The 17766-nt window shown below is 34.5% G+C and overlaps 1 protein-coding gene across 1 annotated transcript in view; it reads left to right on the top strand.

Moving 5' to 3' along the window:
• LOC129004145 (semaphorin-2A-like) overlaps nt 1-17766 on the top strand; it is a 334913-nt gene that overhangs the window by 306146 nt on the left and 11001 nt on the right. Inside the window, exons 2-7 of the mRNA XM_054432584.1 lie at nt 2823-2910; nt 9731-9782; nt 10337-10399; nt 12046-12153; nt 13410-13680; nt 16643-16873. Of these exons, the coding sequence (XP_054288559.1) occupies nt 2823-2910; nt 9731-9782; nt 10337-10399; nt 12046-12153; nt 13410-13680; nt 16643-16873 (813 nt within the window). The remainder of the gene's footprint in view (nt 1-2822; nt 2911-9730; nt 9783-10336; nt 10400-12045; nt 12154-13409; nt 13681-16642; nt 16874-17766) is intronic.

Genomic DNA, 17766 nt, shown 5'->3' with positions numbered 1-17766 from the left:
TCCCTGTTGCAGCGGTTAGTTTGTAGTAGATATTTGTTGCATTGTTGGTTTTTATTGCTTGGAATGTTTTGAGTTTTTCCCTCAGTGTACGCAATAGTATTTGATTTAAATTATCAAAACTTACATTATTTTTTATACCAAACTTGCATTTTTGTGAAGTGTGCTTTGAATTACGGTTTTTTTTATTTTGGGCCATCTAATCATTATAGTTGGACCGGGATGATATTTTAAGATGGCAGTGGACATTGTCATCGTCATATAATAAGGTAAAGTTTGTATTCAAGACGAGAAGTGATAAATTCCAGTAGGATCCTTGAGGACGGTTTCAAAACCTTTTGACACATATAAACTTGGAGCCCTAGGAGGTTACACTGAATTAGATAGCAAATACATCTATAATATTCCACCTGAGGTTCGTACCGCCAACATTTATTTTATCTTGTAAATCTCTCAATGTATTTTTGAACCTGTCCCATCATATTTCTCCTGTCTCCCCTATACATAACAATAAGGCTACAGGTCGCTATGAAGTCTCGACATCGTGGTATGTTTGTCATGTAGGGTCGAGTAAGAAAAATTGGCATCGTAAACTCTCCCCTACGTACAAATCACAGCCTCCCCCCCGCACCCTTCCACCCCCTAACTACTCAAGGTCGTCCGTTATCTCTCGTCACCTCCCCTCTGGCTGATAACACGTTTCTTCCCTGGTCTTTTAAGGTTATTTATCGCCTCACGTGACCAAAGATTTACACCTGATTTCCCTATTGTCCGCCTTATCGTGTATGCGTGTGATAAAGATAAATGTTCCAGTTGGTTTATTTGAGGTTAATCTTAGATATAAGTTGTACGTATGGTTTTGTTTAGATGGTTGAAATGTATGATTGGTTTGGTAGTACAGTAAAAGTAGTTTTAGAAAATTTGAGGTATTGAGACAATTTGGTTAACGCTAACCGTGAGTAAGATTTTCGCTGTCAAAAATGTTGCACCGACGTTCTTTTGTGTTTATTTCGTCATTTAATTACTCTTTATGATTTTACTATACATATAAAAAATGTATTGTGTTACAAAAGGAACCAAGTGTTATTGGGTTTTTGATTGATACTTTCACAACTAACTGTTAAATTAAACACAACAAAATCTTGCAAAATCTGTAAAAACACCGTAGACAAACCCAAAGATATATATGAAAGTTAAGAAACACGATACCATACCATCCAATTTGTATTATACCTAAAAATTAGTTTACTTATCAGTCATTGAAGATGTTCTCAGAAATTAAATGAAAAAAATTATTAATAGGGTTAGGTGTAATCAATTAGTGTAATTTTACTCAATGATGGTTGAAATGAAACCAACAGTAGGTTTGAAACGAATACAGTCGAACTTTGAACATTACAAAAGTGAAAACCCTTGCCAAATGAATATTTTAGTTGTATCATAAAATGGTTTGATGCTTGTATTTCAAACATTATCGTTTTGGTATAACTAGTTAAAAGTTAATAGTAAACATAGAAGCCCCTTCTGTTTACAGTATCGTATATGGCGTCTTTAAATAACACTCCCAAGTTCGCTACCTCTACAATATGCATATTACTAATAAGCCGCACATAAACTAACCCCACAAAATATACTGCAAACCCAAACTTAACTTGTTTAAAAAGCACATTAACACTGTTAAACTTTATTGTATTCTCGTTAATTAAAAAATAATTAACTTTGTTGAACTCATGTGCGAAATGTAAATCACACTCCTTAGAGCGTAGCATTTACCTTTATCCTACTAATTTTCCACAAAACACTGACCTAAACCCACAAAAAAATCCTAAAAATAACACATAATACCTTAAAAAATCCATGAAACCCCAACATGCACTTTTGTAAAAATCACGTAACCACAATGAAACGTTAATTGTTTCCGTTAGTTACAAAATCACTTGACATTGTTGACCTTTGCGCACGCACGTTGTAACTCGTGCTCGATAACTGCCTGACTGTAAAAACAATACCGATATAAACGTTTATTGCAGGGGTAGGTTAATTGCCGGCTGGTATTTCGGAAACGGTAGTTAATGATATGAAAATGTTATAGACGTAGTGGCGCCGGCTACGTTGTGTTGTTAACCGCACGGCAACGTAAACACGCATCGGGCACGGGCTGTAGGAATGTACGGGTGGGTTTACAATTGTAAGCTTATAGATTTGAAGTTAATTTATTCTGACGTAAACCAAGGGAGTGTGCCAGGGTACAAAGTATACTGTGTAATCTTGGTGTTCCGGAGATGGCGTTGAGTTGGCGAAAATACTTGCCTAAGTTGGATGCCTTGTAGCAATCCACCTTTGAGGCTATTTGAAGTTAACTCAATTATTTTATCGTTATTCTGATGTACTTAAATTTAGGTGAAACCATCGATTACTTAATCCCTTGTAAAGAATGTAGTTTAAATTTTATATCTAGATGTTAGCTTCTACGGCCAAATTAAAATACTGTCTACAAAATCTCGGGTTTTAGGATATAGCCGCGTTTTCCAGTGATAAAATACGCCAATGGTGTTCACTACTAAGCCACATACCAAAGATACTAGAGTTTAATTCATATCGAATACATCGATACTGACTAATCGTAGTGCTTTAAAACAATGCTCATCGTACAGCATTGGATGCTTATTGTTTTATACACTTTTTGGATCTTCCTCCCGTTCCCTTACAAAACCCTAACATAAGATTTCCCTCCACTACAGATGGGACTCAAAGAAGTAGCCCATATTGAGTAATTTTGTATTGCTGATTAGATGTGTCTAACAGTTTATTTTCTCCTGTTCCAGACCATGTACGCGAGTTTACGTGTGGCAAGATGTACTACCGCACACTCTATCTGGATGAGAAGAGAGATGCTCTCTACGTCGGCGCCATGTGAGTATACACAAGACTGTGTTTGAATACCATTTTTAGTAGTATGTTATTTGAGAGAATATTTTGGCTAAAACCAGTCTTTACTACGCTTCGGGATCTGGAATATAATCCGGATGGAAAAGTAATCAAAACATATCAAGATTAGTATACAAGCCCAGTCAAAACTGGAAAGAACTGGTTAGATTCTGCTTCTGTTAAATAGGTACTGACTTCTTTCGAATCCGTTAACCTGTTAATCAACCCGATCGAAAGGCAACATATTGCAAATTACTGTATACAATTCTTTATGTCAATCAGATAACTTTTCATATCTCATTCTGTAAAGATACATTCAACTATGTTCTATTTCTATTACAAATTGCCTACGGTCCATGTAAATTATTTCTCTACTTGAACATCACAAATTTATTGGTTCTAGCCTACTAAGATAAATGATTGCTCTTATCGTTACTTTCATAGTAATTTGCTCAATACATTTTGACGATGTTAGCACCACTACACTCTCGTATGATTCCATTGAACCGTATTCAAAGTAGCGAGCCAAGTCCAAGTAGCCAGGGGAAGGGTGGACGTATGCACAAGGGCGGAGTAAGGGTGCCTATCAGATGGAGGCTACCAGAAACACAGTAACGGCCGCGAAGGGATTGCGAGGTCTGAGTTATGGCTGTTCTAATGGTCCATAGTCCTAATGGCGAGGGGAGATCTCAAGTGAGGATGAGACTTTCTAACCCCCCCCCCTCCCTCTCTGCCATTACAGGGGGGTGGTGTACCGGTACTTAGAGTTTGACTCCGGGAGCCGCAAATATTTACTAATTGAATCCGGGGTTAAGGGATCTAACTTGGATAATACAGTAGTTATTGCCTATGGCTATTGCTAGTAGGATTTTGGGTATGTATATTGAAAAGCCTTCGGGGTTATGGAATATTAGGGGCTTCGTGAGATTTTAGTTTAATGATTTATTTTGAACACTGAAAGTTAAATTTTTGGCGTTTTGCATGATTTGAAGCCTATTTTACTATGTTTTATCATTGTCTGTAACGAACGAAATACGGTCGATGGTTACGAAAGATGGTCTATTGTCTGTGGCTCCATCAAGCCTAGAAGGTGTTTTACCCAAATTTGACTCTAGCATATACTTATTTAATGGTGCAAGGCAATTTCGTGTCGTGAGATCATAGTTTACATGGTCTTTGGTACTGCATGTGAATTTGTATAGTGTACAAATTTAAGCCTATCATTTTGATATGGCTAATCGGTAGGCAATAGGAGACGTTGATGGGACGTGCATGTTTTTCTCTTAATCTTGGGTAGATTTATTTGGTACAGTAGTTTAATTTGGTTTTTTCGTCTTTATAAGAGAATGTGGTTCTTAGCCAGGACCATTTTCGCACAACGATCAAGGACAACTGGTGCCAGTTTCGAACCCAACGTTTAACTTTTCTCGGGATCGAACGGACTATCTTTAGTTTGTAGGCGAGTACTTTAACCACTCAGATACTCAGTTATTGTATTAATTATATAAATAATCCACAAAGAAAAAATAATTAAAATAATTATTTTCTTTCAAAATTTTGTGTTTCTGACTTTAACTACTGGCTCTTATAATGTCCTCTGTTTTAGGGATTCCCGACTTTGTCTGGGTTTCTGTTCCACTTGCTATTGTTTTAGCTACTTCTACACGTGGCAAATTAGTTTTTTTCCTTTATTTCCTTTAGTACCTAATGGAAAATGTGCGCAATGATTCCTTTAACGTTTTACAAGGTTAGCAAAATTGACAGTAGTATAAAATTCATCCATCAACAAAAGACCAACCCAGATTGAAACACAATGGCGAATGTTGCCGTGTTCGTGATGGGTGTTTTATGTTCGGTAAGTGGCAGTATCGTAGTATCGCTGCCATTTGAAGCACCCTGTATCGACCAAGCTGTGCCGTGGATGACTCATGGCCCGGTAGTCAGGCGATGCTGTCATTACTTAATAATTCCCGGGGGTAAACACCCCCCGGGGGATATAGAGAGGGGGGGTAAATAGCGTGATGGATGCGATCACGGCCAGGTAAATACCCCCCTCCCCCCCTCCCCCCGCTGCGGTGGTTCCATTAGTTTTTACTACGAGTGGATCGTCGTTAAGACGATTGTCGGTATCCGCTTTGGATTTAAAAGCCCCTGTTTTGCATCATAAAAGCTGCACTGTTCTGTGCTGTTTGAATGGGGAATTTAGCTGGTTTCGAAGTGAAAATGTGTAGGGGCATAGAATATAGATGATACTATTATTTGTGTTGATGGGTAGCTTGGTAGTAATAGTGTTTGTCTGGTAGTCAGGAGACAGCCAGTTCGATCCATTGCCTGTGGTAAAAGAACCAGCTGAATCTAAGTCACTAAAAAAGTTACCAAAGTATTAATTCAACACTCATCCTTCACTAATCTTTGCCTTAAACCCCTGTTGGGTTGGCAAATAAATTAATCTATAATCGAATATATAATTTTTGAGAATTTAAACTGTAGTATGCTAGGCCTATCCATTGTTTGTCTAGAGGTCAGTTCCATTAAAAAAGTTGTTTTTCCTATATTCGGTAACTAAAATAAATGTCCTTAGGGAAATCGGAATTGGGTTTGGTTTATGAATTAATGTTGTTTTAACGTAAAAGTTCCGTACTGTTGCTGGCTTAACCGGCTAGACTCACTTAAAACCATGTCAAAATGTAGGACATTAGGAAATGATAGCCCTATCCAGAGTTTATATGGGAGTGTTTACTTCTAAGTCTAGGGCAAAATTGCTGACATGAATATTTTATTTTAGATTATTAAAAAAAATTGACAGAAATCGAATTAAACTACTAGTCCAGGCGCTAAACGGGTTGAGTATGCACTGAAAGTCTGACAAAATTTGACTTTTGATTATTGTTGGGGACATGTAGTAGATGAAAAAAATCGATGATGTCGCATTTCTAGGGTGGTCACAACTCGGGGGGGAGGGGGGGAAGTTGCGCGGGTCATCGGTTTACGTTTCCGCGTCTTACTCACAAACGGTTTATGATAGAAAGGTGGTTTAAGCGTCTATCAACGCCTTAATATATTGTCTTTCAAAAAGGTATTACAACCTTTCTTCTATCTCTTATACTTTAGGCGCTAATCAACATTTATTGAAAAAATAAAATTTAAAAATACTTTTAAATGAAATATCGGAAATATTGCGCTTTTTTAGGGCATGTTACAAACAATTTATGGTTAGAAAAACTAACAAGTAGTACAACAACACCAAGTTTACAGAAATCTGTGCAAAAACAACAGAGCTACGTTGATTTCAGTAAGAGTAAACGTGGAAAATTCGTAGTAGTACCGAGGCGCGCATGGACGGTACGTAGCCCACAGTCAATATAGGTTTGATGTTGTAAGTAACTATGGGAAAGCAGAATTTTTCTTTGCTGTTAGACCATGTTGATATGGGTATTTTCCAAAAAATCCCCACTCCTACCCCTTTGTGCTTTCCTCTACCCCCCCCCTTTTAGATAAATTTACAGTCTCTAAGAAATTAAGCTATAACTTTAAAACGGGTAAGGATAATTATGCAATCTTTTATTAATCATTTTGCGTTACGATAATCTACAAAAAGAATTATTAGATAATTAAATATTTAAAAAGAATTATTACAGATTTTTGAAGAAGAAGGAGAAGAAAATGTGTTCATTATAATAAAATATCAATACAGTGTTTTTTATTTAAATGCAAAGAACAATGGTCAAAGACCGTCTGTTTTGTGTTAGACACGCTGATTTTGAAATATTTCAAAACAGTTTAAAAAATTCCATGAATCACATACAATTATTCATAAAATAAACTGATTTCAACTACAGAATATACACAAATAGCACTACATACTAATAAAGATCAGATAACAATTGAATGAATAATGAAAATTTAAATGTAGCCTACTGAGAATCTGAATTTTTCCAACAACAAACAGTTAATAATTCATAAAACAAACCTGTTACTTTTATAATTTACTTTGATAGATACTTAACAAACAATATTTTATAATTTTTTTTAATTACATAGATTTTTCCCATTTTTGTATTGATGTCTCAATTCTTAAATTTAATAATTATACTCCATTATCAATTCCCACTCTTTACTCCACGCCTCTTTAAGATAATTTCCAAGTGCCCGCCAATCTTTGCCATTTAAACATTCAAAAAAACTCATATTCATTTAAATATAACTTGTAAGACCAAAATTAACGTATCTTTTTTTTAAATTGGACATTCTGCTATAAAAGGGTACACGTTTCATCCCGGTTGAGATTAAATAGGGAACATACATACATTGTATTTTCCATATAGAGTTAACTTTTTATTAGACAACCCCCTTTATTTGTAAAAAATGTTTTTAGGGATGGTTACGAATAAAAAAATATATCCACCATTTTCCAATATGGCCAACAACTTTGTTATTTCTTATGGAATACGCTGTATTTTAGTATTCTTTTAGAATTTAAACGCTATTTTTTTACATTTTTTGACATTTTTTCTCTAAACCTACCCCATTTAGGAGTTACAGCGTGTTATATCTAAACGAAAGGCTTGTGGTGTACATTCGGCATCCTGTAGCTCATAAACGAGTAAGTTGAGATAGAAAGTGCAAAGAATAAATAAGTTACATATAAGTCCTCGTTCAAAAAATATATAAAATACGTTAAAAAATACTGATTTTGTTGTATTAAAAATGACCACCATTTTCAAAAATGGTAGCTTACTTTTATATTAGAAAAATTTATTATATGGTTTTTTTTATGTAGATGTTATTTGAAAACTTGTTTATTCTTTGTATTTTCGCTCTTAAACTTACTCGTTTATGAGCTACAGGATGCAGGATGTGCTCACAAACCATTTCTTCTTCGATGTAACTCCTAAACAAGTAGCTTTAGAGAAAAATTTCAAGAATAAAAAAGGTTTTAAAATTGTGCGTTTACATTCTAAAACAATCATAAAATTCAGGGTATTCCATAAGACTAACAAAGTTGTCAGCCATATTGGAAAATGGCAAACATATTTTTAAAATTCGAAACCACTAAAAACATCTTAAAATAAAGGGTAGTGTCCCATTAGAAGTTAACTCTATATCTCATAATAAAAAAGTTATCTATTGGTTCACTTTAGGTGAGACACCCTGTACATAATAAAATGAGGCTCTTGCGTACAGCAGCAATTGCACGATATTCATTCATATGTATCCACTACAGTCTGTATATGTACTGAATGAGCTAAATAACGTTAATATAATCTATATAAAACGGCAAATTCAAATACAAAAACCATAATATACGTAATTTTGTCATTGTTGCGGTGCACAAAAAAGCCAGAGTCCTGTAAAATAAATATACTGTACTATCTATAACCACTATATGCAAACTAACTGTTAATAACTATGAATCATTTAAAAATGTAAACTATGCACCCCAAATTTTGTATCAAACATTTTGTTGTGCGACCTCGTATAAAAAAAACTAAAAAGAAAAGTAACATAAATTAATCCGTAAAAATTATTTTTTTATGTTTATGATATTTTTTAACTATGAGTATTTAGGATACCATGGTAAATACACTTTTTACCAATAAAAATGATTAATAAAAGATTCTGTTATTATCCTTACCCGTTTTAAAGTTTTAGCTTAATTTCTAAGAGACTGTAAATTTATCTAAAAGGGGGGGGGCAGAGGAAAGCACAAAGGGGTAGGAGTGGGGACTTTTGGGAAAATACTCATCTCAACATGGTCTAACAGCAAAGAAAAATTCTGCTTTCCCATAGTTACTTACAACATCAAACCTATATTGACTGTGGGCTACGTACCGTCCATGCGCGCCTCGGTACTACCACAGAAAACATACTACTATAACCCAGAATGCCAACCGCATGGTAAAAACCATTAAGTGTTTTGAGAGAGCTTTGCCTGTCAATCCGTAGGCAGCGCCACCAGCGTTGCCATGCACTCAGTATAACAACGCTGGTGGCGCTGCCTACGGATTGACAGGCAAAGCTCTCTCAAAACACTTAATGCTTTTTACCATGCGGTTGGCATTCTGGGTTAAGTAGTATGTTTTCTGTGGTACTACTACGAATTTTCCACGTTTACTCTTACTGAAATCAACGTAGCTCTGTTGTTTTTGCACAGATTTCTGTAAACTTGGTGTTGTTGTACTACTTGTTAGTTTTTCTAACCATAAATTGTTTGTAACATGCCCTAAACAAGCGCAATATTTCCGATATTTCATTTAAAAGTATTTTTAAATTTTATTTTTTTCAATAAATGTTGATTAGCGCCTAAAGTATAAGAGATAGAAGAAAGGTTGTAATACCTTTTTGAAAGACAATATATTAAGGCGTTGATAGACGCTTAAACCACCTTTCTATCATAAACCGTTTGTGAGTAAGACGCGGAAACGTAAACCGATGACCCGCGCAACTTCCCCCCCTCCCCCCCGAGTTGTGACCACCCTAGAAATGCGACATCATCGATTTTTTTCATCTACTACATGTCCCCAACAATAATCAAAAGTCAAATTTTGTCAGACTTTCAGTGCATACTCAACCCGTTTAGCGCCTGGACTATACAGTTGCTTGCTTATTGATCTGTTTAATAAACAAGGCATTTAGTTCGGAATACTATTTTTGAGTTGATTTACTTTTAGTCATCATTTTGTGATGGAGACAGTTTATCCTTATTTTTCAAACAGGTTTATTAACCAATAATGTGCATTGTACTGGTTTAGCCCCAGAAACGTAAATTTACTACTATATCTTACGCTTACACTTGGTTTTACAGGGACCGAGTCTACAAGCTGAATCTGAGCAACATCAACCAATCCAACTGTGAAGTAAGTGAAGAATAGTTTCTATGTATTTAGGTTGTGCTTCATTAGATTTTTTCCTTTATTTTCAGTAACAACAATGTCAACTTGAATAATCAGAGTGGTTAAGAGGAATAATTTATTACTTATATTAAGTTTTCGTTAAAAATATAGATTGTATACAAACGATTGTCCTTGGATGAAAAAATGTGTACAAAAAAATAATTAATTTTTTTTATTATTATGTAATTACTTTTTAAAATAATGTAAACACCATTAAGATAGAAAGACATTTGAGGTACGAATAAATATTTACTTTGTGTTGCAATAAAACAACAATGCGAATGAGACAACAAACACAAATCTAGTCACTAAGACAGTAAGATATCTAAGTACAACTGTAAATTATACTGTTTCTAACACTACTTTGTGTTTGCTCTATGTCATTTAGTAAATAGATGAATTAATAAAAAATATCTTTGGTACCTAAATATTAAAATTTTTATTCCATACAAGTTAAACTGATTTATTGGAGTTTGTATGAAATTGTTTACTAATATTTACCTTGTTTGGTTTTTCAGAGGGATTCTCTGACGTTAGAACCGAGCAGTGTGGCAAGCTGTGTGTCTAAAGGGAAGTCTGAAGTGAGTATTGTAACATAAGAAAAATAAATCAACTCATTTGTTCACCCATTTAACACAGCAAGCAATAGGTAATGTTAAAAAAGTGTGGTAAAAGTGTTGACTCGTTGACTGTGGTAAAAGGGTTGTTCGAAGAATATTTTCTAAATAACAGGAACTTATCCTTATTTCATGTCACTGAATAGTATAATATTATTTTAACTAACAAGAATGTTTCTTCTGAATATTTTATCACTGAGGTTGTACTATAAGTTTAATCAACAGAAACCTACACTTAGGTTTCAAGTCACTCAATCGTACTTTGACTAAGAAGAAATCCATATGTAGATTTAATTTCACGAATACTTTACTTTACTATTTCTCCTAATGAACACGAGCTATCTTTTGATTTCATTTCATTGAGTCAGACAATATTTTATAATCAACAAAATTTCCCCACTCCAATCAGTGCACAAAGCAGTTCTCCAGGTATACAATTACTACTATCATGTCACCTGGAGGTAGGTTTGATTGTCCTCAATGCCAATGCTCTATCATGATATACAACCCATTATGATTAATTATTCACCGGGGTTGTTGTAGATGGGCAGCGGTAGGTCCACTGGGTGATACTGTTCAATGTCCTTGTGTCAGTCTAGTGTCTCGGATATGGAATTTGTGAATTATGTATCTATTTGTAAATATATGATAATCGTTTGAAAATGTAAAAACAATTAGATTTTTGAAAATTTCAAATCAATATACAGTGTGTAAATTAAGTCTTGAAACAAATCTGTATTTTTAAACCGAAATAGATAGAAATATTCTGTTTGTGGCGTTGACTGTTAACAAAGGTTCTGTAATTTCTTACATCAAAAATATTTTTTAACCCCCCTAACATGGTAGGGGGTAGGGGGTAGGGGGTGACTAATATTTTTCAAATAACAACTTCTATTGAGTGAAAAAGCACCCATTTTTGAATAACCACCATTTTGACTAGGGGTGAGATATCCACCTATTGTTTGTGTCATTGTGTTTCTTTAAACAAATCCTTCAAAATGATGGGTAACTCATTAGCAGTGGCTATTTGAAAAAAATAAGTCAACCCCCACCCCCTACTCTGTTAAGGGTGTTATAAAATTTTGTTGGTTTTAAAAATTGCGGAACCTTTGTTAAGAATTAATGCTACAAACAGAATATTTCTATCTATTTCGGTTTTAAAAATACAAATTTGTTTCAAGACTTAATTTACACACTGTATACTGTTATTAAAATAGAGTGTTTCACTCTACATGTTCATAAGCAAAAACAAATGTGACAATTAGGTAAAGAGTGGTAGAACTACTATAGTATTTTTCCTGTTCTGTCTGCGAAATTGCAAAGCTCTGAGATGGACCTATTAATATTAATAAATAATATTAGTAATAAATATTAATTGGTCTATATAGAGAAACATAAGACCTATTGCATTTACACTTGATTTTTTTATATTTCTAAATTCTATCCATTCAACACTTTCAAAATGCTGATCTAAAATCTCAAAATCTCTATCTGTTTGTTTTAAAGAAAGTGAAAAGCTTCAAGCAATTAATTATCTTGTTAAGTTATTGCTTTGCTTGAATTGGTTGATTTTCAATTTTAATTTAAATAATCATTTATTTCAATTTCAGCATTTTGAGTGCAGAAATCACATCAGAGTGATACAGCCAGTTGGAGATGGAGCGAGAATATACGTTTGCGGAACAAATGCTCACAATCCAAAAGACTGGGTCATATATGTAAGTATTGATGATTTGTTATACATTTAAAAACTTGTCACTTTGTAGGCATTGAAATATACTTGTAAAAAGTCAATGACACGGTCATCTTTAAAATTAAAAATGCATCACAATTTGATTTAAAATCTATACTGTTATATTTTTTAAGCTAGTATTCTATCTTAACCTTTCTTTCTGTCAACGTTGCCTGATCGATAAAAAAAATATTAGGGACTAATTTTTCCTTAGTAATTGCTTTAAGGGATATTTTTCCGAGGTAGTGACATGAACTTGTGTACACTTCACAGCAAATGTTTTGTATTGTTTTGGATATCTAATAGAAATTTTCCAATTTTGATGAAATTTAAGTCAAACTGTCAAACAAACATATTTGAGAGGGTTTGCAAACTTAATCAATATGAATTAGAGTTTTTAACCTTTTAAAAGACAATTAAGTAGTTAAAAGACAATTAATTTTAGAATAGGACATATCTCTTATCTGATGGGATTCATATGCTATAACATCATGGAGTTTTAATTAGAGGTATTCTTAAATTTGTTATACAATTCATTTATTCAATGTTCTAATCCTAGACTTCCTCTTACCACAAGAAAACTTGCTTTACCATGCTACAGTACCTCTAAACATTCATACCCATTGATTGAAGGTTAAGGTAACTTTTAGTTATTTTAAGTTTTTATTTCACGTAAGGGATTTTTCTGATCATTTTCCATCTATAAAAGTACCCAAAACATAGCAAGATTAGGATGTAAACCAATTCAAAACTCAAAATTGGTTGTGTCGCTAGCCTAGTGGTTAGCGTCTCGGACTTCGGTGCGGGAGGGACGGGTTCAATCCCCGGCACATCCACTAAACATTTAATCTCTTGTAACTTCTCTTGTGAAATGCCACTGGCGTAGAAAAAAAAATCACAAAAGAAAAAGCACAAGAGAAATGTGTGGTTGTCAAAGCTCTAAGCAAAAAATCGTGAAAGAAAAAACAATTAGAACAAAACATAAAGGTTTGGAAAACACAATGGTTAGTCTGCGGAAGATGGTGTGTCAAAGCACAAAGACAAAATCGTGAGAGAATAAACAAGTATTAGAAAACATAAAGGTTCAGAAAAACCAATGGACACGTCTGCGGAAGATGGTGGTTCAAGCAAGACAGAGACAGCTGTGCCCAGTTTGAACCATCTTCTAACTTTGAGGATTGAACTGGGAACCATTTGATTATGTGAGCACTACAGACTTTTAAAACTCCACTTTTGTCACAGTCCAACCTGACGCACCTCCACCGCAGCGAGTACGTCCCTGGCGTAGGCAACGGCATCGCCAAGTGTCCGTACGACCCCAGCGACAACTCCACAGCTGTGTGGGTAGAGAGAGGCAACCCTGGGGAACTCCCCGCGCTGTACTCCGGCACCAACGCAGAGTTTACCAAGGCAGACGCTGTCATCTTCCGGACGGACCTGCACAATCTGACCACCGGCCGCAAGGAGTTCAGCTACAAGCGGACTCTGAAGTACGACTCCAAGTGGCTTGACAGTGAGTATTGAATGTAATTTATAGGTGTATGTTAAGGTGTTTGAATGTGGAAAAGATTGGGTTATATATTGGTTAGGTTGAAGGGATGTTAGAGTGGTTTAACAGCAATGGAAAAGTTTTTGGATCCTTAAATTGCCTAGTCATAGTTATAGTCAAGAATTGTTATTCATAAGTATACAAAGTTGTGTATGAATAGCGTCAAATAGGTAAAGTAAAACTAATGCTTAAATTTAGATACGAGTATAACCATATTTAATTAATCTAAAGAATATAAGAACATGACTTTTCAATATTCCTTCAGACTTTTTTAAAGGGTTGTATTTAAAAAATTCATGTATGTCCTGAATTGACAGTCTTTCTGTTGAAGAGCTCAAAATTATGATTTTTGATTACAAAGTTGTTTTTTTGTTGCATGTGTTGTGGTTATGATTGTTTTCATTAACTTAATTTAAGCATTGAAATTGTTTTTGACAAACCTTATACGAACAGTCAAGAACATATTATAAGCCATAAACAGTGAGGAATTGTTTAAAAAGTTCATTGGCTTAATCTTCATTGTTAATTGTTGTAAATACAAAATACGGATTAGTGTTGTGTTGACTGATCACAGTTCTAGTATTTAAATTAATTTGTCAAAGATCATGAACATTTGTTTGAAAATTTGGAATTGTATCGGAATTTGGATTTGAATCTGATAGAAATTGGTCCTGAAACACTCGTAACACTGTGGATTTACTTCAGATTTCATAAACCTGTCAAACAGTGGTTTACAATAGACAGTGTCAGTCAAAGGAGATTATGATGCAATACTGTCAGTAAGTCAAGACATCCCTTGGCTGATTTGAATAACATGTAAATCAGGCATTATCTAGAGATTCCCCAATATTATAATACCAGCTCAGACTATTGTAACTGTAAGGTTACAACTTAGTGTGGTCTCTTGGTTGTAAGTACTGTAGGATCCTTAGTTGCCATTGGCTGTATGGGCTATTAATTAACAGCTCTGTGTAAGGAATATGTCGGCCTTAGTAGCCTTAGTAGTAGTAGTAGATTTGAATAACATGTAAATCAGGCATTATCTAGAGATTCCCCAATATTATAATACCAGCTAGCTTATAATACTTACCCTAACAAGACTACAAGATCACGCCACTCATCCTTCATTCATTATTTGGGTTAAAATATGCATATAGTGGCGTCTCCATTTTAAATAATTATATAATTATACTATGATTTGTTCGTAGTGCCATTTTAATTTAAACTCTTACAGAAGAAATATATTAGTCTAAGTTTTATTCAAAAACATGAACTTTTCCTCTGAAGACTCTTAATTTACAATGTACCTTTGCTCAAAATGCTTTTTAGGCAAACCCTTAAGCTCCGGATACTAAATCTTCCGTAATTAAAAGATGAAAGCAGCAGGTGCATGTGCAGTTTTTCCTGCTTCTCATAATCTTATCATATTTTAATCACGCTTAGCAAAGGACGAGGGTGGTAAAAGAATCCTCTTTGGGAAGACCGTTAATTATATCACAAGCCCAACTTTTATAAAAGCCTTTAATTGGTCAGCTAAACTCCCCTCCCCTCGGGGTGAAAAGAGGGTTGAAATCCCTGGTACTTAGCGTACAACCCTGATTACAAGGCCCAACTTCTCACTTGGTCCCCAAATAATTCCCTCCCTCTAATATATCCCTCACATCGGGATGCAGTAGCAACTCCTAATTGCTAAAGTTTCTACGTAAATTAATCGGATTTTAATTATGTGTCTGGAGCTTTCAGTTTGGTAATTTAATATAATAACACTTAGTGACATATACAGAGACTAAATGCAAATATGTTGGTCTTGTTGTTTAATAACTAAGTTATTTGTTTTAAGATTTATTGTAACATTAAAAGATATTTTTTCCAATCCCCTCATATATTCATAACTTTTTTAACTATATATTTTCTAAACATTATTGTGAATTAGTTATTCCATTTATGTTTTAAATGTTGCCAGATTTAGGTTAAAAATAATTTAGTTCAATTGAGCCATTAGCAGTGTATGCTACCCGGCCTAAAATAATAGTATTTTCCCCTTGCCTAACTATTCAATCACGCCTTAACTTAATGAAAATTATTTTCACGCCATTCAAATTAGACGCTTTATTGAGACTACAGTGCATTAAGCACAGATTTTAAAAAAACAATATCAACATATAAATTTATAAAGAAATTCTTACTGAAATATTTACTTTTGCAAAGTAAACTAATCCAGTGTTAGAAATCTGCTTCTCAAACTCAACAAATGTTTTTCGGTTATGAGACAGAAACGTTTTATCTTGAATTTAATTTAATTTCTAATCAATTACCAACTTAAGGCGTCAGATTTTTAGAGGGAAACTTTTAAGTAGATGTAAGCCAAGCACTGAGTAAGATCTGCATTAAAGTTTGAAACGAGATAACTACTTGACTCTCTCCAACTTTTCCGCCTTTTCCCAGCTTTCCGCTCTGAAATTGCAAATAAGATTTTAAAAGAAAGTTATGCACGGAACTTTCCATTTCGTTTATTTTAAAGTTTGTGAATCTGATTTTGATTTATTCACTGAGAATTGATCAAAAGTGTTGCAGATTGCTGCAGAATGATTCTTTTCTCTTTTAAATTGAAAACTTTAAACATTAAATATTTTCATGTCTTTATTCGTATTTATTATGTAAAATCGGAGTTGCAATATGATGTTGACAAACTGACAGCATATTTAATATGAAGGTCAATAAATGTTCCTAGAAATTCAAAGAAATGTTAAGCAGGATAAGTAGTTTGAAAGATTGAATCCAAAACAGGTTTCAAGTTTGTTGTTAATAATAATAATGGAAAAAGGTCAACATTGTCTGGCAAGAAGACCCCGTATTAGCTGACTATAAATGCAGGGTGACTAGTATAAAAATATCTTATTAGTTTTCAACCCTAATTTGTTTGCAGAGCCGCAGTTTGTCGGATCATACGACATCGGCCAGTATGTGTTCTTCTTCTTCCGAGAGACCGCTGTGGAATACATCAATTGTGGCAAGAACGTGTACTCTCGCGTGGCAAGGGTCTGCAAACGGGACACCGGTGGCAAAAACATCCTCAACCAAAACTGGGCGACCTATCTCAAAGCGAGGCTTAACTGCTCCATTCCCGGGGAGTTCCCTTTTTACTTCAATGAAATACGTGAGTACAAGTTAGATAGTCAACAATTAAGCTGTTTTGTTTCTACTCACTTAGGTTTCAAAGTTAAAAATATTTTCATTTATTTTTTCTACTTATCACTCTTTGGAGAGCAAGCTGGCCTTGTAGTGATAAAGTGCAGGACTCAGGTCCCCGAGGACTTGTGATCCTGCCAATCACCAGTGGATTTTATTGAAGTGATACTGCTTCTCCCTAGCTAGGACAGAACTTAGTGCCCTTGGATGTAAAAATGGGACATAAAAATCACTTACCACTCATGACTTGCCATTCATTACTTTCATTACCTCTTGTTTCTCTTAATATTTCTCTTAATGACAGTAATTATAATTCTCATTCCTATTCCTCTCATATCCCATTGCTTTAATACCATTACAGGCTCACTAAGTTTCCCTGTTTACTCATACCTGATTCATCACTGATCATTTTACTTCATTTGGTCTATTAGTTAAGGGGTTAGAGCACAGGATGTCCTCTGGGCATCGCTGTCTTGCGGCTCAGGGTTTAAATCCCACCAATTGTCTTCGTGTGGTGATGCTGAGCCCAAGCAGTTTAGAACCCATAAGCTGTATGTATACCTATTTTGAAAACACAAGGGATAGACAAGGAGAACTGTATCTTTATTGGAGATATCCCTTTACCAAAAGCCTATACATACAGGGTCTACTAAAGATTAGTACAGTAACCATACTGTTACTTTTGTTCTACCTGTGTTAGGTGCATGTTAAAGTTAAGATTTACTCATCATTGCTACTCAGTTTTTTCATCTGAATGGATTTTGTGACTTAAAATTAATATTGATAAGTAGATACAAATAGATAAGTTTCGCCAATGGGACACCCTGTGTAATTTATACTTATAGGGTGAACTAAAGACAA

The sequence above is a fragment of the Macrosteles quadrilineatus genome, unplaced genomic scaffold (assembly GCF_028750875.1).
Source record: "Macrosteles quadrilineatus isolate MER2022 unplaced genomic scaffold, UCM_ALF_1.0 Scaffold_9__3_contigs__length_116548681, whole genome shotgun sequence".
NCBI lineage: Eukaryota > Metazoa > Arthropoda > Insecta > Hemiptera > Cicadellidae > Macrosteles > Macrosteles quadrilineatus.
Note: the sequence above shows the minus strand (reverse complement) of the source record. Positions and strands in the feature narration are given on the sequence as shown.